We start from the raw sequence: 24,118 nt of genomic DNA on the forward strand, positions 1-24,118 counted from the left end.
AACCAAGTAACCTGAAAGACACTTCCTGTCATTTGCCTGATATGATGTAGTCCATATCATGACATCCACACCCTTGATTTGGGGTCACTTTGCAAATGCTCATCGCTGCCTATCCCCATGACCTTGGCCAGCCCATCTCACCTATAATATATGAGTAGATATTTGAAATAAGTGACCTTTAAGGACCTCCTAGCTCTGAAATTCTAGAATTCTGAGAGGTCTGGGGTAAAGGGAAAGGTTGGCATAACTTGATTTTAGGGCAAGGATGCAGCTAGCTGGTGGTGAATATGGGAGGCAGCACCAAGTAGGGTGCAGGGTGGGGTCTATAGGGCCAGAATAGAGATTAAGAGGGAAGGGACTCCAAGCGTGTAGGAGGGATGGTAGGGTTGGGTGCCGAGAAGGGAAAATGGCATTTCAACCACCATACCAACTTTATTCCTCCTCCTTTACCCTTACTCCCCTTCCTTGAGCCTTCTAAGTTTTTGGGCCCTGTTGGCCTTTGCTTATTCTGTTCCCTCTGCTCAGAAGCCTCTCCCAGCCCCAAGAGGCTAACTCCAATCATTCTGTCTCTCCTAAATGTCTCTTAGTCTTCCCCGAAGCCCCAACCCAAATAGGAACCCTCCTCTTACCTTCTTTCATAGCACCAATTTCCCTTCCCAGCCCTCACTGTACACATCATTATATATGTCTTGGTGTCATTATTAGCTTACTGTCCATCTCTCCCATTAAACAGGGGCTTCCACAAAGGCAGTGTTTGGTTGGTATTTGCTGAATGAACAAATGCACGAGGACACAAGTAGACTGGGAGCAGACCAGGATGCAGGTCCTCACTGTCCAGGCCACAGAGCAGGATCCCTGTCGACAGGTGCCAAAGAGAAGAAAGGCTGCCCCCAGGGAGCCGAGAGGAGCCCTCCAGTGCCCCGGCCCACTCTGCCCCGTCAACACACACGCGGCTGACGCCGAGCGCTAGAACACTGCAGCTTTATTGACAGAACAACCGCGTCCGCAACTAGAGGTTACATTTGGGGGCTTGGAGGTGAAAGAGAGGCAAATGGGGAACAGAGGCTGGGGTGGAGACAGACAGCAAGGCAAAGGGGTGAGGATGGGGTCGTGTGACTAAAAAATCAACCCCAATACATTTCACCCATTAATAAGGGGGTCTCCTGTTGTGCTTTTACCTTGGTGGTGGGGTGGGCTGGGGTGGTCAGACATGTGGGCCTGGGCATGAGGAGTTTTGGCTTTTCTCCCAAGTCTTTGAGGCCTCAGGGCTGGCGCAGCCCCTTCCCTCCTTGCCCCTTCTCCTGGGCTGGGGATAAAGGCCTTGGTGAGCTGGCTACTCTGGGGCAGGAAGGATGCATGGAGACCACTGGGGCCTAGAGGGTCACCAGAGTTGGGCTGAGATGGTGATTATGTGGGTGGCTGGGAGGATGGCGGGAGGGGGCTAGGAAGGAGGGCATTCCTATCCTAGGAGGGTCCCTGGGAAATGAGTGCAGGCAACAAGAGGGCAAGGGGTGAGGTGGGAAGATGCCATCCCTCCGGACCTCGCCTGTACAATGGGGGCACCAGCTTAGATGCTCCCTAAGGTCCCTTCTAGTTATAAGGGTCAAGGGATCCCCAGGAAAGAGTGGTCCTTCTGTCCCAACACACACACACACACATGCACACTCCACACATCACACACATTCTCAGACACACACGCACAGCACTGACTCGATAGAGAGGCGGGTGCTTCCCGGCCTTTGGAAGCATGGAGGACTCTGCTGAACCCTGAACCCAGCCTCAGCCAGTGGCTCTGCAGGGACTCTCCAGAGCAGTGGAAAGACCCTGGGAATACTCCCCAGCCCCTCAAGCTGCCCAATGAGAAAAAACACAAGGATTCTGCATGCCCCATCCGCGACCCTCCTGGTCTTTGGGGAAGCCAAGAGGATGAGCACATGAGAACATGCTCACCTTCATTCCTAGCCCAAGCTCTTGTGAAGTCACAGGGGAGAGGAGGGGAAACAGGGTCTCTTCTGTCTGGGGGCCTGGGAGAGGGGCAGCAGCTGCAGACACTGTGGTGGGAGGGTGGCCACCTCTGTGTGGCACCCAGGCCTGCCATGGGGCAGAAGGGTCTGCAGCCTGGGATAAGAGGCCAGAATTTGGAGCCGAGGGCAGGATCCCAGCAACATCTATAACATCCCCACCGGCACCCTGGAGACAGGACTGTTAGCCAAACTCCCTGCAGTTGTTTGGCAGGAGACCTCAGGGGCAGTGACAAGTGGTGTGAGACTCCCAGGGCTGTAGTACCTGGCTCTCCCAAGACTGGCTCTACTCAAACTAGCTGTGTGACCTTGGGCCACTCCCCTTCCCCACTCTGGGCTTCAGCTTCTTCATCTGCACGAGGGGGTCGAATTTTGAGGTCCATCCTCACTGTGACAGCCTGAGCCAGGCGCTTTCCCAGAGCACAGGGAAAAGGAGAATGAATGAGAAAGAGGTGTCAGGCCCATCTCCGAGAGGCAGGGGTGGAAGGAGCATGGCAGGAGGAGGGGGCTTGGTCTTCAGGCTTCACTCAGCACCCTAGGATCCTGTCTGTGGTCCCAAGGGCAGGATAGCCAAGCTGAGACTTCCATAAGCTGCTATGCAGCACCTGGCCCCCGGAGTCCTTTTCACCAGCCTGAAGGGGACAAGGGATGGAAGGGCCCCAGCACCCTGAGGGCTGACCCTGAACACCCCGTTTTAAGGCCACAAAATGCCTCAGTCACCCTGACCCAGAGGGCGAGGCTGCCACTGGGGAGATGTGCTGGATCCAGCCAGCCTGGTCTCCCCTGGCGGGGGTCACTCATGGGCCACCCATCAACACACAGACACTGACACACCATGGCGCACAAAGACACACAGCATGAGCAACACTGATACAGAGATGCCGGCCCACAGGCACACACAGACACTGACACTGACAAGTCACCTGGTGATAGGCAAAGACACTCATTCCTGCTGAGGAACACACACACACATAGACCAGCATGTGCCTAGACACTCACAGTGCCCGCTGGCATACACTGACACCCACATCCCCCACCCACCTGCTGGCACACACACACATACACATCGGCCTCACCCATTCACATGTGGGGACCTCAGCATTTCAGCAGACACACTTTGTCAATCCCAGGTCAAGCTATCCTCAAGGCAGGGCTGTCTGCACCCACTGAGACCTCCAGCAGCATCCCCCCATCCCCCCTCCACCTTGTGCCCTTCGTCCATAAAGACCGGGAACCTGGGGGCCACATGTATGCAGTTCAGCTCAGCCAACGTGTACTGAGCACCTTTACTGTCCGCTCTATGGATCCTGAGGGAAACAAGGGAGACAAGTCCCCCTGTCGGAGCAGCCAGGGTTGCGGGGCAGATGGATTGGAAGGTCCTCTGAGGGAAGCAGGCACAGGGTGCCTTGGGAACCCCAAAGAGGGAGCACTTGGGGCTATTCATCTCTGGTGCTCCAATGCCTACCTCAGCGAGGGCACAGAGGAAGCACCCAGGTGGTGCCAGGCCAGTGGTTCCTGCTGTCAGGAGAACCTGAGGAGCTTTTCAACATTTATGACGTCCAACTGCGCTCCAGTCCAATTAAATCAAAACCTCTGAGGTGGGAACCAAGCAGCAATGCTTTTTAAAGGACTCTGGTGGTTCTTTTCTGCAGGCAAGGCCAGGAGCCACTGATGACAGAATCCACTCCACCGGGCAATGGAGCGGTTCCACACCAGGCTCACTTGTGCTGGGCGGGAGCGGGAGGTGGCGGAGGTGGAGGGAGGACTTGGAAGGCTCAGAGGAGGAGCTCACAGTCTAGTTGGGGCAACGGACTCTGCACAGATGGGACAGTTAAGGAACAACACCCGACAGACGCGATGGAAGTGTATGCTGAGAACCTGGAGCCATTCATTTCAGACAGAGGCCTCGACCGGGCCAGGAAGGCAGCCGTGCTGATTGGGCATCAGAAGGCCCCGCTGCATCCTGGCCTGGCCAACCACCAGCTGTTGGTGATAATGATCACACAGGCCTGGCAGGGGGAGATGCGCAGCCTTTGCCTCGGTTCCCCGCCTGCCTCCTGGCGCTGCAGTGCTGCCCGAGTTCCAGGCCTCTTCTCTGCAGCTGTCCCCACCAAATGCTCCAGGAGGAGCCCTGTGACACTCCTCACCAAAGGTGCTTGCATTCAATAAGGTCATCTGTAAGCTCTCTGTCATCCATAGGGGATGAAAGGTGGAATTTCAGGCCATCGCAGGCAGCTTGAGACTACAGAACAGGGCTGGACAGAGTCTATTCAGCCAGCACCCTACAAGCAAACACATCACTCAGGAGGGTGGACACACGCGCTGACGTACACGGACACTCACAGAAACGACTGGGTCTCAGTCCAGTCTCACAGGCAGATATGTGCGATTGCACACACAGACCTGTGTTTGCACACACTCCTGCCCAACAATGTACCCACGGTGGTACCTAGACACAGACGGGCACAGACACATACACACATATGCACGCACGCATAAAGACTCATTCTAGAAGGGGCTGGGCCTTCTCTCTCCCACGGATGGCTGGGTGGGGGCTCAGGGGTGATGTCAAAGAGGAAAGATCTAGATCCCATCATGTCAATCTCAGGCGCCCAACCCAGGACCCAAGGACAGGGAGCCCTTTCACAGCTCCCAGAGAGTGAGGGGACTGGCACCTACTCCCTCCACCAATCCCAGCTCTATAAGCCCCTCCTCCTTCACTGTCCCTGGGTGGAGAAGGGAACTTTCAACTAGACAGTGCCTTTTGGCATTTTGCCTTGCACACACCCTCCTATCCAGGGCACCCTTTCATGCCAAGTAGATAAGAAATGAAGGCCCCTCTCCACTTCCAAATTCACTGTCTGATATGGGGGCACCAAATCACAGAAGCGGGACGTCTCTTCTGCTTTTCTCAAAGTCAAGCCTCACCCCAGAAAATGGGCTGGCCACCACTCCCCCAGCTCCTCTGAGACCCAGCTGGGGGCTGAGGCTAGGAGGGAACCGTGTTCTCAGGAGTGTCACTGCTTGTAGGCTGGAGTGGGGAAGGTATCAGTCTTCAGACCGCCGAGGCCCAAGACCCTGTGCTGGGTCCCTTCAAAGGGCGCACACTGAGGAGGGAAATATGGTGTCCCAGAAATAGGTCAGGGGATCTGGGGTGACCTCTGGTCTCCACCATCCAGTGCTCACTCTGGACAGAGTTGTGTGCAGCAGGTGCCCTACCTTCCTTGTCCCCTGGATGTGGGACAGTCACGGAGCTCGCAAAGTCCCACCTGTTCCTCCTCGGATCCCTGCCTCTCCCATCTCAGGAGTCCCAGAGTCTGACCAAGGGAGGGGCTCCATGTGTGCCCCACTTCTGGCTCCCTTCTGGCAAAGCCACCAGGCTGGAGTTCGGCCTTGACTTCGGCAACAGGGGAAAGTCAGAAGCACACCACGAGTGCAGTGGGGACAAGGCCTATGCTGCGCCGAGGTCCCTGGGTTGGCGGATGCCATTCAGGCAAGTCCCCTGTCTTTGCAGTAAAGAAGGTGCTGGCAGGTCAGATAGAAACTTGTGCTTTAATATATCTCTGTGTGTGTGAGCATGAGTGTGTGCGTGTGTGCATGTGGAACAGCCGTCTCCGGGGCCTCAGTGCCTGGCCTCTGCCCTTGTTCTCTGCTCATCCTTGCAGCCAATGCAGGCCCCCTCCCTGGCGGGCCGGTCCTGCCCCTGGGCACCCCAGCTGGCGGGGGTCAGTCTTTGGTACAATGTGGACACTTTGGTGTGCCGGGGGCAAGGTGAGGGGGGGCCACACAGCTCTCATCATCTCTGCAACGCCAAGAGGAAGATGGCCATGGGCCCCCACAGCTGTGGGCTGGACTGGCAGGGGGCTCCACTGCCCGGCATCACCACCACTGCAACAGGACAGAAAGAGGAGACAGGCCAGGGCTCTGGTCAGCTCTGGCAGGGGCAGGAAGTGGCAGGCAGGTCGGCACTGTTACTCTGCCCACCTCTTTGGAGGGCCTGAGGGTGGGCACTGGCCTCAGTGCACACAGACAAACTCACAGCACAGACATGAGGTGGCGTGGGGTGGGGTGGGGGTTAGCTCAGCCTGCCGGGGTTCACGTTCACTGACTCGGAACAATTTACTTGACCTCAGTGGGCCTCAGTTTCCTCACCTGTAAAATGGGTCCAATGGTGTGTGCTACCCCAAAGGACTGTTGTGAGGATTAACTGTTGTGAGGTAAGTGAAACGTGCATATACAAGTTTGTGTGCCTTGCCTGGTACAGAGTAATTGCTCAGTAAGTAGGAGCTGTTAGTATTGGAAAGCTCTGGCCCTGGAAGGCACACGTTCACCTCTGGAGCCAGAGGTACGCACAGATGTATTCAGACACAGGCACAGGAGGTGCTCTGATACCGTGAACAGGTCAGTATGCTCACCACGAGGGTGGGGGCCAGGCTTCTCATTGTTTACACAAGTACACAGCCTGAGCGAGGGTGGGGCACACCTTCACACAGAGCCACATGATTCCCATCACTCAGACATTCTGAACGCTTATTCAGACACAAACACCCTCCCCCAACAGACAGGAACCCCCACCACACACAGCTCCTTCCAGATTCAGCTCCCCACCTCCTTCCCGTCTTGCACCTTTATTGGGATCCATCTGCTTCCGGGGACACTCCCCCTTCTTCAGTGTGACGTCATCTATGGCAATATCCCCCAGGTAGCCTGGGCCTCGAACCCCCTCAAAAATAATCTGGGGTGGGGTGAGAAAGCAGGGAGCAAGGGTTGAGGAGGTTCTGCTGGGCACCAGAGCGCTCCCCCGACCCCACCTTTCCCCTTAATCTACCTGGAAGCTCCCCCTAGCCTGACTCTTTCCATCCTTAGCCCCCAGGAAGAAGGACAAGGCTTTCCTGAGTGCTTCCTGGCCACAGCAACCACCGAAGCTGGGGAGGGTCCTCTGGGCCCTGCAGACTCACCTGGAAGGGCCCACTGGGGCTGATGGGCACATGGGCCTGCTGCCACACATTGCCCTTATTGCCACTGAGGGACCAGGCATGCGTGTCCAGAGCCCCTTTGTTCCGGGACCGCACCAGGAGGTTGAGGGAGCCTGTGGTGGGTGTGAAGACAGTGGGCAGTGAGATCTGGCCAGAGCACCCTCACCTTTCCACATTTACCAAGCCCTCTTCTCCCATCATAGCCTGCAGCCCTGTCCCTGTTGACGGGACCTCCTCCCCATGCCCAGCTGGGTGCAATGTCCCATTCCTACAGGGACACCCTCAGTGTGGGAAAGAGAAGACTTCAGCAGGATTTCATTTCTTCAGGATAACTTGCAAATTTTCTTTCATTTCTTTCCTGCCCTGCTAATCAGCTAATCTCCCCAACCCCAAACACACACATGCACACACCCCCTACCCTTCCCCTCTAGGCAAGGGAGCTGTCCCAGGGCAGTGGGACCTCTGTCTGGGCACACAGCAGGGTTTCCAAAGAAAACAGTGTGTCCCTGTTGGCAGTACATGACTTGTGGAGGGAGATGAAGGGCTTTTAAAATGTTTAATACCCAGTTGGCAAGAGGAGTATGTGGGGTCCAGTAAGGCCCTGGGAGAGAGAAGGCCAGAGGGGACAGTCCGTGTGACCATCCGTGCTCTGCATTCCCCATGAGGTGGAATAAACACCAGCAAGTGAAAGCTGGCAGGAGGCAGATTTGAACTGCATCTAAGGAAGCCCCTGGATGTATCAGATTTGCCCAGCAAAAGAGTGGGCTGTCTTGGGGTAGCGTCCTGTCCCTGGACAGGACTATCCAGCAGGGGTGCTGCGGAGGGGACCCCTGTCTCCAATCACCCCCCTGCTCCGTCTCCTTTGAGGCTTCCCATCGCTGTCCTCTCTTGGCCTTCCACACCTGATCTTGGTGCTGTCAGCTTCTCTGATGTCATTTGCTGCCACTCAGGTCTAGCAAACTGGTATCCTTGCTTTTCTTTCAATACTCGAGGGCCGGTTCCTGCCTTAGCACCTTTGCTTGTGATGTTGCCCCAGCCTGAAACATTCTTCCCTCCCTCAAGGAAGTCCCTGACCACCCCATGTAAAATAGCTCTCTGTTCTTTTTTTCTGCATTATTTTCTTTGTAAGGCTTGGCACCAGTAGACTGTAAGCTCTTCAAGGGCAGGGGTCTTTGTCTTGTTCTAGTGTCCTAGAACAGTGCCTGGCATATAATGGTGCTCAATTAGTTAAGTGAATGAATAGATGGATGAATAAACGAATGATAGGATTTGGTCTTCAGGAACCCTGAGGTCCTTCCAACTCTGGGATTCTATGAAAGTCCTTGATGAGAGTTACGGAAAATTCTTCATTCAGGATTTAACTATTGGGAACTGATAGGAATTTGACACAGACCTTCCTGCAAGGAGTCAAATAGGGGAGGGAAGATGTGGCTCCCAGGGACCGCCATACCGCACAGCAGAGTGGTCCGGGCCTGGGGAGCTGTACGTTAGGGACTCAGAGTTCACAGGAAGGATAGAGGGCTCCCAGCTCAAACCTAGGAAGACTTCTGGAGGAGGTGGTGTTTTCAACAGCCCTTGAGGAATGGGAAGGATTTGTCCAGGGGAATGTGGTAAGACGGCATGTTAAGCAGAGGGAACAGGCTGAGCAAAAGCCCAGAGGCTGGAAAGCTGGAGTCTATGCAGGTACCAGCATACAGTTCTGTTTGGCTTTAGATGTGGTAAGAAAGATACGGAGGAGTCTAGTGAGCAAAGCCCATTCTTTTTTTTTTTTGCCGGGGGGCGGGGGGGATGGGGACAGGGTCTTGGTGGTACAATCATGGCTCACTGCAACCTCAAACTTATGGGCTCAATAATCCTCCCACCTCAGCCTCCCAAGTAGCTAGGACCGTAGGCACACACCACCACACCCGACTGATTTTTAAAGTTTTTTAGTAGAGATGGGGTCTCGCTATGTTGCCCAGGCTGGTCTAGAACTCTCGGCCTTGAAAAGCACTGGGATTACAGGCATGAGCCACTGAGCCTGAACAGGCCCTTTTCAAAAGGAAGGCTGGGGGTCTTGGGCCCTGGATGTCCTCTGTAAAGGGATGTCAGGAAGCCCCTGAGCAGAGGGGAAAATTGGAGCTGATGGGGTGCTGAGGGGAGGGGACGGTGAAAAAGCAGCCTTCCCCATCAGGGTCCTTGGGGCAGGGCAGTGGAGGAGGAAGAAATGGTATGGGAACTGAGGCTAGATCCCAGGGGAATGGGGACAGGGGGCATATCTCCAGGAGGGAGAAGAGAGCCGTTCCTTTGGAGCTGGTGAGGATCCTGGAAGACACGGGCATGGGCCCTGTGAAAGCCAAGGTGAGTACCTCCTCTTCTACTGGGTGCTGGTGCAGCCTCTCAAGGTCCCACCCCCTGCTGGCGAGGGTGCCTCCACATGCCTGGAACCTTCAATGTGCTCCTCTGCCTGGCTTTGCCATGGAGGACGGGGTGTTTCTTGCTATCCTAGTTCCTCTTCCCTCCTCCCCTCCCACTCTGCTTGGCAGCTCTGGGCACCAGCTGTTCCCAGACCTTGTGTCTCGCTGGCTCTCCTTGGTCCAAGCCAACTCCTTTCATCCCAGGCAGGTAACATTTGGTGGCTCTCTCCCACCAGGGGGTCTGTTTATCTGGTGTCACAGATGGTACAGCTTTGTCTGTGGGAAGTGCCATGGAAATGCCAGCCAATGGGCACCATCTAAGATTGATTCCCCTTCCCTCAGAGCCAGGTATCTCATATCACTGCGGGCTGGAGGTGAGCTGGAAGGGACAGGGAGGGGGCATTGGTGTTGCCTGGGCACTCTTAGCCACGTTCTGGTCACCTCCTTCTCCTCCAGCACCCCTCGGTTACCCCAGAATTCCAGGTCCCTATGGCTGTGGGCAAATGGGCTGAGCATCGCCAGGCTAATGCCTCCAAAATCTCCCCTCTCACTATCTTGACCAAGTTATGTAACACATGTGCTAATATCTTTCTTTAAACTAACTCTTTTTTTCTTTTTTGAACTTTGTCATAAGCATCAGTATTAGAGAAATCCTGAGTTTTAAGGGCTAGCTTTATTCACCACATAAAACATACCCAGTGCTAAAATTAGGAAAGATGGGAGTAAACCCAGATGAATTGGTTGTCCTACCTGGGGAAGCCAAATGGAAATGAGAGGACTGGGCAGGGTGGTGGAGTCCTGGTCATCCACCCTCACCTACCCCAGAAGAAGCTTCTTATGAAGTCCAGACCCAGCCACGGGCAAAATGATCTGTGCAAATGGTTTGGGGGCCCCAGTGGATGCAGAACCTTCCATCCCACTCCATTCTTGTTCATCAGTTCAGCCTGACCCACCACCCTAGCTGTGGAAACTTCTCCATGATGAGCCTTTACATCTACATTTGCTTAAAGTCACTCCCTCTACCATTACAGCTGAGGAAAACAATGAAGATGCTTTCTGCGGACTGACAAGGAATAATCACCAAGATGATGTACAATTCAGAGGGAAAAAGCAAGTATAGGACAGTATGTGTAAAATGGGAGGAAATAGAATACGTATTATATATATATATATATATATATGTACTGGTTTCTCTTTTTTTTTGAGACGGAGTCTCACTCTGTCACTCAGGCTGGAGTGCAGTGGTGCGATCTCGGCTCACTGCAACCTCCACCTCCTGGGTTCAAGCAATTCTCCCTACCTCAGCCTCCTTACAGGCACCTGCCATCACACCTGGCTAATGTTTGTATTTTTAGTAGAGACAAGGTTTCGCCATGTTAGCGAGGCTGGTCTCGAACTCTTGACCTCAGGTGTCCCGCCTGCCTCGGCCTCCCAAAGTGCCGGGATTACAGGCGTGAGCCACCTCACCTGGCCATATGTACCAGTTTCTACTGGATAAAGTATCTCTGAAAATTTGCCCTAAAATCTAGTCTATTGATCACCTTTGGCAGATCGACTGGGATGGGAGAGCGTTTGCATTATGTGCCCTTTTGTACCTTTTGGCCTTTGTGAAATGTATTAACTTTCCTATAAACAAGTAAACAAACAAAAACAATTTTTAAAAAATCATGATGTCCTCAGCAGTCTTCCATGACCATGCCGCAGGGTCAGGCAGGTCTCCCTGTTACCACCGGTCTCAGCCCCTGTCCTTCCACTGCCGCAGGGGTCACTAACTCCTAGCTGGTAGCATGGGTTGTTTAATACCTGTCTCTCTCACTTGCCTGTAAATGCCAAGAGGATGGGGAACTCGTCCACCTCGTTCACTGCAGCACCTGATACCTGGCACTGGGCAGGAGCTCTGGAAGTGATGGCTGACACTGGTTATGTGATGCTCCTACCAGTACCATTGCCTGCCAAAGGGCACTCCTTAGGTTCACTCCCTCACTTGCGAAGCAGGACTTCCTCTCACTGCCCACGAAGCAGTGATCTCATGTTTAGGGCTTGGAGAAGTCACACAGATCGAGCTTACTGTGTGGTCTTGGAAAAATGCTTGATGTCTCTGAGTTGGATGGTAACACTTCTCTCATCTGGTGGCTGTGAGGGTCAGTGCAACCAGGGAGGCGGCGCACCCAGGACATCACCTGGCAGTCACTCCATATTCGCATCCTCTTAGTTGTCTTCTCCATCCCCTCCACTTCCATCTCATCCTGCTGGAGGCTGGAGTCTTTTCTTTTTCCTTCTTTTTTTTTTTTTGAGATGGAGTTTTGCTCTTGCTGCCCAGGCTGGAGTGCAATGGTGCAATCTCAGCTCACTGCAACCTTCACCTCCTGGGTTCAAGTGATTCTCCTGCCTCAGCCTCCCAAGTAGCTGGGATTACAGGCACCCACCACCACGCCCAGCTAATTTTGTATTTTTAGTAGAGATGGGGTTTCACCGTGTTGGCCAGGCTTGTCTTGAACTCCTGACCTCAGGTGATCCCCCTGCCTCGGCCTCCCAAAGGGCTAGGATTACAGGCGTGAGCCACCATGTCCGTCCCCTGCTGGAGTCTTTTCTATCTGCAGGCTCAGGACTCCCTGACCGTCTCAAAACCTCGGACAAGCTGGCTTTCAACTTCTCCTCTTGCCAATTCTCCGTGCAGACCCGTCCAAGGACCTCTCATTTAGCCAAGTGGGCAAGCTGAGGCCTCACATGGGCCAGCCCATGGCCTCCTGTGGACCCCACTCCCCTCCCATCCTCCAGCACACACTTGGTGGAGACTACCTGGTCCCCCAACTCACCGATGTGTTTCCCATACATGTGGTAGAAGAAGGAGACACAGTAGAACTTGGCGCTGGCATTGTAGAGGGGACTCACTAACCTTGCGCGGTCCCCCAACTCCCGAGGCCTTGACGTCTCGATGAACATGTAGTAGCCTGTGGGGAATGGGGAAATGCGCCAACAGCCCCCAAGACAGCCGGGCCTCTTCCTACCTGATTCCCTCTCTGCCTAAGCCTCTGCTGGCTGAACCTGAGGTGCCTCACCCCACGCACCCCGCCTCATAGCGCAGGAGTCTGGTCAGTGCTCATGAGTCCTTGGCTCTACTGTAATTCCTCTTCCTCTTGATCCTCTATCAGGATAGGGCTGCATCTCCCTCAGACTGGGGCTCCCTGAGGACGGGGCTGTCTCCCCTCAGACCAGGGCTCCCTGAAATCGAGGCTGTGTCTCCCCTCAGACCAGAGCTCCCTGAGGACAGGGCTGCATCTCCCTCAGACTGGGGCCGTCTCCCTTCATCCCCAGTCTGGGGTGCCCTGGGCCTAGATACCCCCCTGAAGCAATCCTCCATTTCCGGCAGCAGGCCCGGTCCTCACCCTCAGGGGTGCCACTTATGTCAGTGGGGGGACCAGTGTTGGGGGAGCGTTTGGGGTTCTGGGTGAGGGCATTCTGCCGCGTCCAGTCAAAGTTGTCTGTCAGGTCCTGGGTGTAGCCACAGATCTTCTCATCCTCAAAGTGGCAGGTGTTGTCTGCATTTTATGGGGCAAATGAGATAACGAGTCAGCCTCTTCAGCCCCTGAGGCCCAGCCTCGCCCCTGTCACCCCCCAGAGGTGGCTCCCATGCATCCAAGCAAGGCACCCAGGATTCCAGGCTTCAAAAGACCAGGCATGGGGCCCACAACAAATTTCTTGCCGTAACAAGACTTCTTAACCCTTTTTGTGCCCTAGGCCCTTCTGGCATCTAGTGAAGCCTAAGGATAATCTCAGAATAATGATTTTAGACACATAAAATGAAATGTATAGGATTATAAAGAAAATCAATTATATCGAAATACAGTTGTCAAAATATTTTTCAATTTGTTATAAAATCATAAGTAGGCTTCTTTATTATGTAATTAAACCACAAGATCTAGTATTAGGTCTAATAACTACTATAGTTTTGAAATACAAATGGATATAAACGATATTTAGAGACATCTGGAACAACTATAAGGTAAGGTGAGAACACGGGATTTCTACTGCTGACAAAATCACAGGTCCTGATTTTACTACTGCGGTTTGGGTCCTCCATTCGTCATTGAAGGGGATGTTAAATTTCTGCTAGAAGACAGGGAAAATAAAGAAATAATTGAGGCCAGGCATGGTGGCTCATGCCTGTAATCCTAGCACTTTGGGAGGCTGAGGCGGGCGGATCACCTGAGATCAGGAGTTCAAGACCAGCCTGGGCAACATGGTGAAACCCCGTCTCTACTAAAAACACAAAAATCAGCCGGACGCTGTGGCACATGCCTGTAATCCCAGCTACTTGGGAGGCTGAGGCAGGAGAATCACTTGAACCCGGGAGGCAGAGGTTGCAGTGAGCTGAGATTGTGCCACTACCCTCCAGCCTGGACAACAGAGTGAGACTCCATCTCAAAAGAAAAAAAAAGAAATTAATTGTATGCCTTTCCATGTTCATAGACCGCCTGAATTCTATACATAGATTCCTTGGAGGTCCATGGGTCACAGACTAAGAACCCCTGACTCAGGCAACAGGGGGTGTAGATGAGCCCAGCCTCTCCTTTTTTCTTTTGGGACAGTAAGCCTCTCCCCACCTGCCTGGCCTTTAAACCCCAGAATAAATCCCAGATATAAACATCTCCAGCCCAACCCTGCTTCTCCTTCTAGCCTCTGGCCCTACCCCATGGAAACACAGGGGGAATTCATTTTCTCTCTGACTATCTCAAGGATAGCCTATCTCCTTTCTCTCACCAGGAGAGCCTTTGTGTCCCTAAAGGGAAGGGGAAGTCATGGGTGACTGGGGAGTCTCACCTGAAAGGTTCGGAGAGTTGATAGCTGAGAAAGCAAGCAGGGAAACCAAGTCAGAACTGAGGTGTGGGGCTCTGCAGAGGATACCCTGCTTGGGACCAGAGGACAGGGTCCTCAGAGCCAGGCCTGGGGGCCAGCGGATCTGGCCTGCAGTGACAAGGTAGGAGAGTACACGGTGGGGAACCCCAAACTTAGGAACCACACGAGGATGGTGGAGGGGGTCCCTGGCCATGAGATGGGCCCATCCTTCCTACCACCACCACTGTCACCTACGCTCTGTATAGTGGATGATGCGGGAGGCCATGTCACCAGCCCCGAAGGTGGTATAGGGTGTGAGGCGGACCTCATAGCTGTGGGGCACACGGAGATCGGTCAGGATGTACTCCAGCAGCTGCCCCTTCTCCACGCGCCGGACTGGGATGGCCTTGACCACCGTATTGTGCTGGTTCAGCTGTAAGTACAGGGAGTTCCCAGATGCCTAGGAGGTCAGGCCCTCAGTTTCCTCATCTGTGAGACAGGACAATCACCCCTTCCGTGCCCACCTCCCAGGGCTGTCTTCGTAATAAAAACGATGATAGCAACACACTGAACCATTAATAAGTGTGGGGCACTGTTCTAAGTATATTGCCATTAGTAAGTCATTTAATCCTCAAAATTACAATCCTACGAGGCAAAATATTATAATTACCCCCATTTTACAGATAAGGAAACTGAGGCCAAAGAGAGTAGCTTGCCCTAGCTCACACAGAGCTGGGTTCTGGCCTAGGCAGTCTGCCCCTGAGCCACACTCTTACCCTCCCACCAGTCACCTCTTGGGATGAGCAGAACCACATGGAATCAGACTGGGCACGAGAACAGCAGAGAGACCCTGGCTTTGCATGGTGGAGAACCCCCTGGATGAGACTGACCCTCCCCTCTCCCACACCCCTTCTTCAGCTCTTGACCCAAGAGTTGATTCTATATTCTGTGAGCAGTGCTGGCTCCCTCCCCCATGAACCCAGCAGACTCTTGCCTGCCCAATTCTCAGAGCTGTGCCTAGAGTCTGGGTTCAGAAGGGACAGTTCCCTAGAACCTCCGATCTCTTGCTGCTATGTCCAAAACTTTTCTCCCTGCCCCTGAAGAGTTGTCTCTAAAAGGGTCAACATGTCTGAGCCCCATCTCCGACCCTTCCTCTGGCCTTGATGAGCATTTCCAGGGTCAGCCACACCACCCTCCTCCTGCCCCCAGGCCCCCGCTCCCCCTTGGCCCACCTGGCGGACGCTGAGTCTGTAGTTGAGCACAGGGTCTACAGCGTCGGGCTCCCTCTGAGTCCACTGCAGCACATAGGAGTAGTTCTTGGACAGCTTGTGGCTGCGGGTGGGGTTGGGGGTGTCGAAGTAAAACTCCGGGCTGTAGGCTTTGGCTAAGAGGGCGGGGAGGGGGGCATTGGGCCGTGGAGGGTGCGGGGGAGACACAAAGAGAGGAGGTGTGGGAAAGGGAAACAAGAGGATTAGGTGGAAAACAGACAGGGGATGGAGAAACAAAGAGAAAGGGAATATTGTGAGGTGGGGAATGTTGGGAGAAGAGGGGATTGGGGAAAATGAGGATGGGATAGGAGGGAAAGTGGGAGATGGAGACAGGGAGATTGGAAATTCCAAGAGGTGATATTGGTGAGAAGAGAAAGGCAGTCCGAGAAAAAAAACAGAGTAAAGAGAAATTTAGGAAGACACAGAAAAGGGATATGAGGGAAGACGGGGAAAGAGAGCGGGGGAAAGACACAAAGAAGGGTCAGGGATATTGGGAGGAAAGAAAGAGAAGGGAGAGGAGGGGAATAGAGAGAGGAGTGGCGAGACAGGGAAAGTGTGGGAGAACAGGGGAGAAGGGAAGGAGGTGGGAAATGTCACAGGGGCCTCTGGCTGGCAGGGCTGGGTGGTGGGAGGTGGGGAGAGGGCCAGTGACCTGCCGTCCTATCCCCCTGCTGTTGAGTGAGGGATCCAAACAGAAGCTGAAGGGCCACTCAGTCAGTTGGGTGCTGCTGGGAAAGCTGTGTATGCCACTGAAAGGGGGACAGGCATCCCCAGGCTCGGCTCCGGGGGCGCTGCCACCAGCTTTTGCAGGGAGGCGGCTCTCCCCACATGGAGGAAGACCATCAGCAACCCAGGCAGCCCCTCTTGCTCCCCTAGGCCTCCCTGACGACCACCTCCACCCCTTTCTGACCCACCCATGGCCACCTGCAGCCCCTGACACCCGACCTGAGAATGCCTCGAAGCGCTGGGGCTGAGAGGGGTTTCTGGGCACCGAAGGGCCTGCACCTCTAGGGTGCCAGCTCAGGAAACGTGTGCTGTCTGGCCCAGGGCCCCGCAACAACGTTCCAGAGAAGCTGTTGAGGGGCATCTTCTCTCCTCTAAACTACACCTCAGGCTCCCGAAGGGTTCCCCATGCTGGAAGCTGGGATTGGACCGAGCTGAAAGGGGTGGAGCCTATGCCTTACGCAGGCGGAGCCCAGACGTGGCTTGGATGGGTTTCGAAGGGTTCTAGGCCTGGTTTGGGTGCTGGTAGAGAGGTGAAGCCTAGGCCTGGGGGAAGGCTGTGTTTGAAAGCGGCGCGGTTGTCACACGCCCAGGAAGCGGGCTGAGCTGTAATGGGCGGGGCTTGGACAGGTCTAGGCATAGGCGGGCCTTGGAAGGGGAAGGCCTCAACCTCAAGGGAGGGTGTGAGTGGAGGGGCGTGGCCCGCACCTGGAGGGCGGGGCTTGGAGGCCCACGTTGGGATCTGAGTGGCACGGGGCGGGGCCTGGCCTGGCCTTGGTGTGGGCGGGTCTTGGAAAGGCCCGGGCTAAGCCTGGAGCAGGTGGGCTTCAAGGGGGCCAGGGGGCCCACGCAGGCAAAGAATCACCGGGGCTGGGATTGGGGCAGAGCCTGGCCCCTGGTGGGCGTGGTGGGTGGGGCGGGACCCACTGGACGCTCACCGGAGACCTGGAAGAGGCAAGCAGCCGAGCCCACATCGTTGGAGACGCTGCACTCGTAGCTGCCGCTGCTGTCGCGAGTTACGGCGTCGAGGAGCAGCTCCGCGTGATCCGGCGCCTCGGCGGCGGCGGCGGCGGGAACAACAGGCGGCGGCGGCAGCAGCTGCCCTTTGAAACGCCACACAGCCGAGGCGATGCGCTGGGGGCTGCCTCGCAGCAGCGAGCAGCGCAGGAGCACGGGCCGGCCCAGCGCCTGGCGCACGTCCTGGGAACTGGGCTCCACCTCCGGCGGGACTGGGGGCGGGAGCGGCGGTCAGCAGGGCCTCTCCCCAGCGAGTGGGGCCTGAGGAGCGGCCCGTGAGGAGGCAACGCGCTCGCCTCTACTGCCGTGAGCCCCCGCCAGGAAAAATCCCAGGGCGGATGCACACTCGCAACACATCCCTCCAATGGCCACGCTCTTAACCTCCCAACCTGCAGATACCCACTCCCTCCTGGCCATTCCCTCCAGCCATGCTTCCCAGACCCGGCCTCCAGGCATGCCCTAAGTGGGCCCCTCGCCCCACGCCCACCCCAAGCAATGAAATGCAGGATAACGCAGGGGTTTCGCGCATAATCGCTAAAGCTAGATGCGCTGGGTTCAAATCCCAGCCCTGCCTCTGTGAGACTTCAGGCAAGTTACTCAACCTCTCCGTGTCTCGGTTTCCCTGTTTGTAAAAATGGGGGAATAATAGAATCTATTATAGGGCTGTGGGGGGTTAAATGAGTTAGTGCATTAAAACTCTTAGAACAGTGTTTGGCACATGGTGGTAATTTTCATCATCTTGTTATCAGTGTTTCCCTTGAGGGTCCTTCCTCCTCCTTCAAAATCCCATTTCCACCTGTCAAAATTAAGTAATTTTTTTTATTCACCGGGTCCCTGAAAATGAAGATGGGAGATACTTGATGAAGTGGAGCAAAGAACACAGACCTCCGTGTCCTACAGCACGGGGTGTCAAGGAGCGTTAGGGGTATCAGGAGTAGGTGGTGGGGTTTGGTTGGACTGGGGTGAGTGAGGGGATGAAGAGGGACAGGCCGGCTGGGAGCCGGAAGGAAAGCTGGGAAGGTAGTCCAGGTGGCGTGGTGGACTCACACTGCACGTTCAGCTGCACCTGGGCCTCACGGGGACGCACGTTGAAGCCATTATAGCGGGCCGTCTGGCAGCGGTAGGTCCCGCTCATGTCTCGACTCACTCGCTCCAGCCGCAGCTTCCCGTCCGGAGTCTCCTCCAGGGGCAGCCCCGAGGGCAGCAGTGCAGCCTCCTTGTCCACACGGGACCAGAGCACGGGCGGCCGCGGCTTGCCCCGCACCTCGCATTGCAGCTCGGCTGGCGATCCCTCGCGCACGGTCACCACGGCCCTACCCTTGGGCACACTGATGGTGGGCGGCACTGCGGGGGTGATGGTGGTCAGCGGAGAGGTAGGAGCAGAGTTAGAGCTCCCCACTGGGCTCTGCCTTCCGGCTCCTGCTTACCTCCCACTAGGTGCAAGCCTTTCTCTCCCATCCCAGACTTCCCACTGGTCCCCCAGTATTTGCAAAGCAGAACTCACTTCTCCAAATCCTCTCCATCTCCTGGGTCTCCACCTCAGGGTCTCCCAACTCAAAATGAGACCTTAAAAGTCAGCCTGGCCTATATTCCTTCTTCCCCAGCACTAGTAAGTACTAGGGATTCCACCTCTTAAACATTTCTAAATATATCCATTCTTGGTCCTTCTGTCCTACTGCGGGCCCTGGCCTATCTAAAGACTTCATCTTCTCTTGCCCTAGTGTGTTATCACAGGCTGCTAGTCTGTCCTACAACATCCTTGCCCTTTCTTCCTAAGTAATAGGATATGGTTTTCAGCAGGGCTTATAGCCACCCAGAAAAAAGACTACATCTCCCAGCCTGCATTATTGTTAGCTACAGCCACGTGACTAAATTCTCGCCAATCGGATACTAAGGAAAATGAGGGTGTTTAAAAGAAGCTGTACCCCTCTTCTCCTTCCTGCAGAATAATGGCTGCAGTTGGAACTGCCATCATGGGCAACGTGGCACATGCTAAGGATGATGAAAGAGCAAGCCAGGTGGAGCCTGGGGCCCTGAGGACTTGGTGGAGCAGAGCCCCTATACTAGCCCTGACTGCTCGCCAGCAGAGTTTTACATGAAGAAGAAATACACATCTGGCTAGTTTAAGCCACTGTTAATTAGGATTATTTCTGTTAATAACACTGTTAATTTATTTTATTCACGGCAGAACTTAATTCAACCCAACACATTGCCCAATCAGAGGGTCTTCTGAAGACTTCCATCAGTCCCATTGCACATCACATCAAGCCAATTAAAATGTACCCATGTTCTACATTAAATATAATTTAAATATAAAGTTTTTATTTGTAAATAGCTCTACAAGGCAAGCTGAGGTCCAGTGATCTAGTTAGTATAATATATACTCTATAAACATTTGTGCATTTATTGGCTTTAATTGTGCAGTTGTTTCTTTGTATTTTGGAACCAATTAATTTATTTTTCCAGGCCCTTAAGACACTTCCACACCCTAGGCATCAGGCCTGTGAGCTAAATGGAGGAATCAGCCCTGGACCCCTGCCCTGGCTCTAAGACATTCCAACTCCCAAGCCCTCTACACACCGTACAGGCTAAAGAGTAGTCTCTCCCTTTGAGGCTGTACTGCCTTCGGGGAACTCTTTCCAGGCTCTCATGTATCACAGTTTGCAATAATATATTTATCTGTGAGACTCTCTGAAACGTGTCTGCCTTTCCTCCTAAGCTCTATGAGGGCAGAGCCTGTTTTGCCCACCACTCTACCCCAGGACCTAGCACAGTGCCTGGCATATTAACAGGGACTCAATAAAAGCATGTGGCATGAACAAATGGTGGCCTCCTCACTCTGGCTTCCCTTTCCCAAGCCGTTGCCTCCCCACTACCTCCTGTCTGTGGGCCTCTCCACCCCCCTCACATTTCCCCAGCGCCCCTCCAGCTGCCCACCTGTCTCAGAGGAGATGTTGACCTCGACGCTGAGGTCGGGCACGGGTGCCCCTGGGAAAGAAGCCATGCACAGGTAGGTGCCATAGTCACTGAAGTGCAGGTCAATGAGCTCTAGGCTGCTAGTGACTGCGGGCAGCTCAGGATCATTGCGGGTCACCAGCAGCCGCTTGGACATGCGTGCTGGCTTGCCATTCTTGAACCACTGGTAGGTCACCTTCTCCTGGGGCACTGCATCCACGTGGCATGATAGCTTCAGGTCCTGGCCCAGCTGGATGTTCTCACTCTCTTTGATCACATCAGGAGTGATCTGGAATGTAGCGTTCTTCATGGCTGTGAGTGGATGGGGAGGGAAGGGTAGCTGGGGTTGGCCTGACTCCAGGGGTCCATGTTCCACCCCAACCAGACCTAGCTTCTCCCCTCTAACTGGCCCTTCTGGGGATAGGGGGCTACAACTCCCCCAGGTGAAACTATCACTTTTCTCTGCTTGGAAATGGTTTCATTTGTTCAGATGTGCTTTACAAGTTCAAAAAAGGTCACCGCAGAAAAGCAGGTTTGGTGATAACAGAACATAACTATGTGAGAGGGACTGTTCTAAGCACTTCACCTGGATTTACTAGTTTAACCCATCCAGAATCTCTGAAGGAGATGCTTTATTACCCCCATTTTACAAAGAAGGGAACTGAGGCTCAGACAGTTTAAGTAACTTGCCCAAAAAAGTAGCCAATCTTGAATTCAAACTCAGAGTCTGAGCTCTTGACCACTACAATGCTTTGTTTTTATCATTGTTTTAAACCTTAAAATATGCAAAATACACATTTGGAAGCATGCACTAGAATATAATAGTGGTTCTATCTAGAGAGTGGAACTGAGGAGAATTGACAATTTAATTCTTACATTTCACTCTTTTGTGCTGTTTGACTCTTTGTAATAAGTGTGTGTAATTTTTGTAATAAGAGACCAATACAATCACTTTACCTGCAATTACATAAAAACACAGCATTTAGAAAGAAAAAGGTCTGGCCTCTTAAAAAAATGTGGGTCATGTTTGAAATAAGCCAAGAGTTAAATCGAGTTTTTAATCAGGTACCCAACCTTCTGGACAGGACACTGGCACAACAGGCACAAGTCAGGTCCGTGCTGGGAAAGGCGGGCTCTACAGCCACCCTAAGAGGTGACCGTAAGTATTTGATGTAAATTGAGATCTTACCAACCCAGGCTTAAAAGGCCAAATGGAATCAGGTGGAGAAAAATAATCTTCTGATGGGAAAAGTAGCATCGAAGGAAAAAGTAGTCATTAGTCACAATTTTTAGCCTTCTTTCTTGCTCTGATTAAGTAAAAAGTCACAGAGAGCTAGTTTCTTTCTGTGAGGAAAGTCAGAAAGAAACTGACTGGTCAGTGAGAGATGAAGAGAGTTCATGTAATCAGTGACTCTCAGTGGAGTTCGGCAGAAGCTGTACTTTATGTTCAAGTGCTAAAGAGCTGGAAACAAGCCTGGATCTTTAAAAACAACAACCAAAACCAAGCAGGGAGTGTATATTCAGGACAACTTGAATCAATGCTCTCAGGTAGCCAAAATATATTTAAAAAAAAAAAAAAAAAGAAAACAAACAAAAATCCCTAAAGCCACACAAGCAGAAAAATTTAAAGTTTTCTCCTTAAGTCAGAGTGTCAAAATCAAGATCATAGTGAGCAGTTCATTACTGAGGCTGAGGTTTAATAAGAAAAATGTTTATTCTTCTTTAGACTGTGCTCAAAGTTTTGTATCATTTTTACATTTGGTAATTATCTTCAGATTCACTTAAATACTTCCCTAATAAATATTTCCAAATAGGGCATATGGAAATGTGTGTTATTTTCACTTAAATTCAGTTAATCACATAGAAACCATGGTACAGGGAGAAAGCCAGGAAATTACTCTTGAAGCCTAGAATGTCCCCATTTAGCTTTTGCAGCCTCAGTTTCCCAATCTTAAAAAAAAAAAGTAGGTAATCAATCCTAGCCCTTCCTACTTCTTGGACTGTTGAGGTTACATTTGGAAATGTAGATTGTCAACTGTCAATAAAGCTTTATACAAATTTTATTCCTTCTGCCATCTGCTGGCAGTTAGCTGAATTGCAGGGAAATCAAAGGGCGTGGAACATCCTCTGTATGCCTCACCTACCAAGGAGAAGCAAACAGGCCCCTTTCCTAGTTCACTGGTAGCTCCCAAAGACCAGGGACCCTGTCTACCTCACAACTTCCCCTCCCACCCCTTCTGAGGCCACGTACATCGCACCAGCAGGTTGACAGTCTTCTTGGCAGGGTTGCCCACATTGTTGGTGGCTGTGCAGTTGTAGTAGCCAGAGTCCCGGGCCTGCACTGAAGGGATGCTGAGGGTGCCACCCTGGGCCAGAGCACCCAGGGGCAGTGGGCCAGGCCCATGGGACCACTGCAGCTGGGGGAGGGGATCACCGCCTGTCAGCAGACACTGCACCGTCACATTCTCCCCAGGGTTCACCACCAGAGTTTCGTTCACAGACAGCTTCAGGGCTGGTGGTGCTAAGAGGACAAGGAGTGGGGTCTTAGGGGACTGTGAGGCAGGGCTGGATGTTGGGGAAAGTAAGGGGCTAGGAAAACCACAGAGGCTGGAGAAGCCCTCGGGGGAGGTGAGAGGGGAGAAGACAGAGCAGGAAGAGGAGGGGAGGGACCAAACATTAGTGGCAATGTGCCTGGAGTCCCTGTGGGGTGGGGCACTATCTCCTGGTTGGGAGTTAGCTCAGGTAGGGAAGGAGTATGGGGAGGAAAACGCCTGTACCCGTGGTGTTGGTGAGCCGGAAGGTGATGGCCTTGTCTGGGATGCCGCACACGTTACGCACAGACACCTGGCAGGTGTAGCTGGCATAGTCCTGGGGCCGCAGGTTCTTCAGCTTCAGGACCTTGGTCTCCCCCTGGGCAGCAGTGGACCACTGGGGTGAGGAGCCTGCTTGAGTCTCCAGGGATCCCGCATACTCATTTGCCCGGCACCACAGCCTACCACAAATGCCTGTCTAATTCCTCTCTTCCCACCCCCACCCCCACCCTCACCATTTAGCCCCCGGGCTCCTGAGCCTGGGGTGGATGCTACACTCTCCATAGCCTTGGCAGTGCCTCATCATGGGCTTCTCTGGGTCTGAGGTTGCCCTGGTACACACTGGCAAGGACCAGGCCTTGGTTTCTCCAATCTGGGAAATGGAGGGGTAAGAAGGGAACTTACTTTTACAACCCACACAAACATGGGGCTGGCCCGCAGCCACCGCTGAAAGCCCTCCTTGGCAGAATGGCATCACCACCATCTCCTGGGACTATCAGGTCCCATGGGAAGAGGAGTCATCTCCTCGCCCCCAGATCCTGCTGTGCCTGGCCACAGGTTCCCAATACTCTGCCACCCAGCAGCAGACTGGGATGACCTGTCTGCCCTAGGGGTGCCTTTTCCTAACTAGCAATGTTCCTGGAGGACATGTTGCCTCGGGGACACTCCTGTCCTCACTGCTGCTCCCTGGCCTTTCTGTCATTTTTCTGCCTCAGGCTGTCTGAACTCCAATCAGAATGTGTGTTTCCAAAGTAAGAACAGAATTGTTGAAGTCAGGGCAGTCCCAAAAACTCAGCCCCATGCCCCCCTCCCTGTTGGATGCAGGAGAAAAAGTGTGGGGTGAGCCAGCTGCCCGTCCTGACCTGAGTGTAGAGGGGCTCATAGATGTCGACCCCATTGTCCTGGCTGTGGGACAGGGTATCGGAACCCCGCTTCCAGATGAAGCGGGCAGGCGGGTTGGAGTTGACAGTACAGCGCAGGAACACCGTCTTCTCCTGGTAGAAGTTGCCTCGCACATCACTCACTGTCTGGTGCACCGTCAGCATTGGCTCATCCAGGTCTGCAAGGGCACAGCCCCCATGGAGTCAGGAGTGGGTGACCCCAAGGTTGGGGGGC

The 24,118-nt window shown here is 53.6% G+C and overlaps 1 protein-coding gene across 1 annotated transcript in view; it reads right to left on the reverse strand.

The window, feature by feature from the left end:
- Positions 1-965: 965 nt before the first annotated feature.
- MDGA1 (MAM domain containing glycosylphosphatidylinositol anchor 1) overlaps positions 966-24,118 on the reverse strand; it is a 64,843-nt gene continuing 41,690 nt past the window's right edge. The window contains exons 4-17 of the mRNA XM_030796220.1: positions 23,866-24,062; positions 22,970-23,102; positions 22,444-22,713; positions 20,175-20,504; positions 18,285-18,581; positions 17,159-17,449; positions 15,462-15,613; positions 14,485-14,662; positions 14,215-14,238; positions 12,780-12,932; positions 12,210-12,344; positions 6,980-7,110; positions 6,648-6,756; positions 966-5,909 (exon numbers count right to left, since the gene is read on the reverse strand). Of these exons, the coding sequence (XP_030652080.1) occupies positions 5,818-5,909; positions 6,648-6,756; positions 6,980-7,110; positions 12,210-12,344; positions 12,780-12,932; positions 14,215-14,238; positions 14,485-14,662; positions 15,462-15,613; positions 17,159-17,449; positions 18,285-18,581; positions 20,175-20,504; positions 22,444-22,713; positions 22,970-23,102; positions 23,866-24,062 (2,492 nt within the window). The 3' untranslated portion in view covers positions 966-5,817. The remainder of the gene's footprint in view (positions 5,910-6,647; positions 6,757-6,979; positions 7,111-12,209; positions 12,345-12,779; positions 12,933-14,214; positions 14,239-14,484; positions 14,663-15,461; positions 15,614-17,158; positions 17,450-18,284; positions 18,582-20,174; positions 20,505-22,443; positions 22,714-22,969; positions 23,103-23,865; positions 24,063-24,118) is intronic.

The sequence above is a fragment of the Nomascus leucogenys genome, chromosome 17, assembly GCF_006542625.1.
Source record: "Nomascus leucogenys isolate Asia chromosome 17, Asia_NLE_v1, whole genome shotgun sequence".
NCBI lineage: Eukaryota > Metazoa > Chordata > Mammalia > Primates > Hylobatidae > Nomascus > Nomascus leucogenys.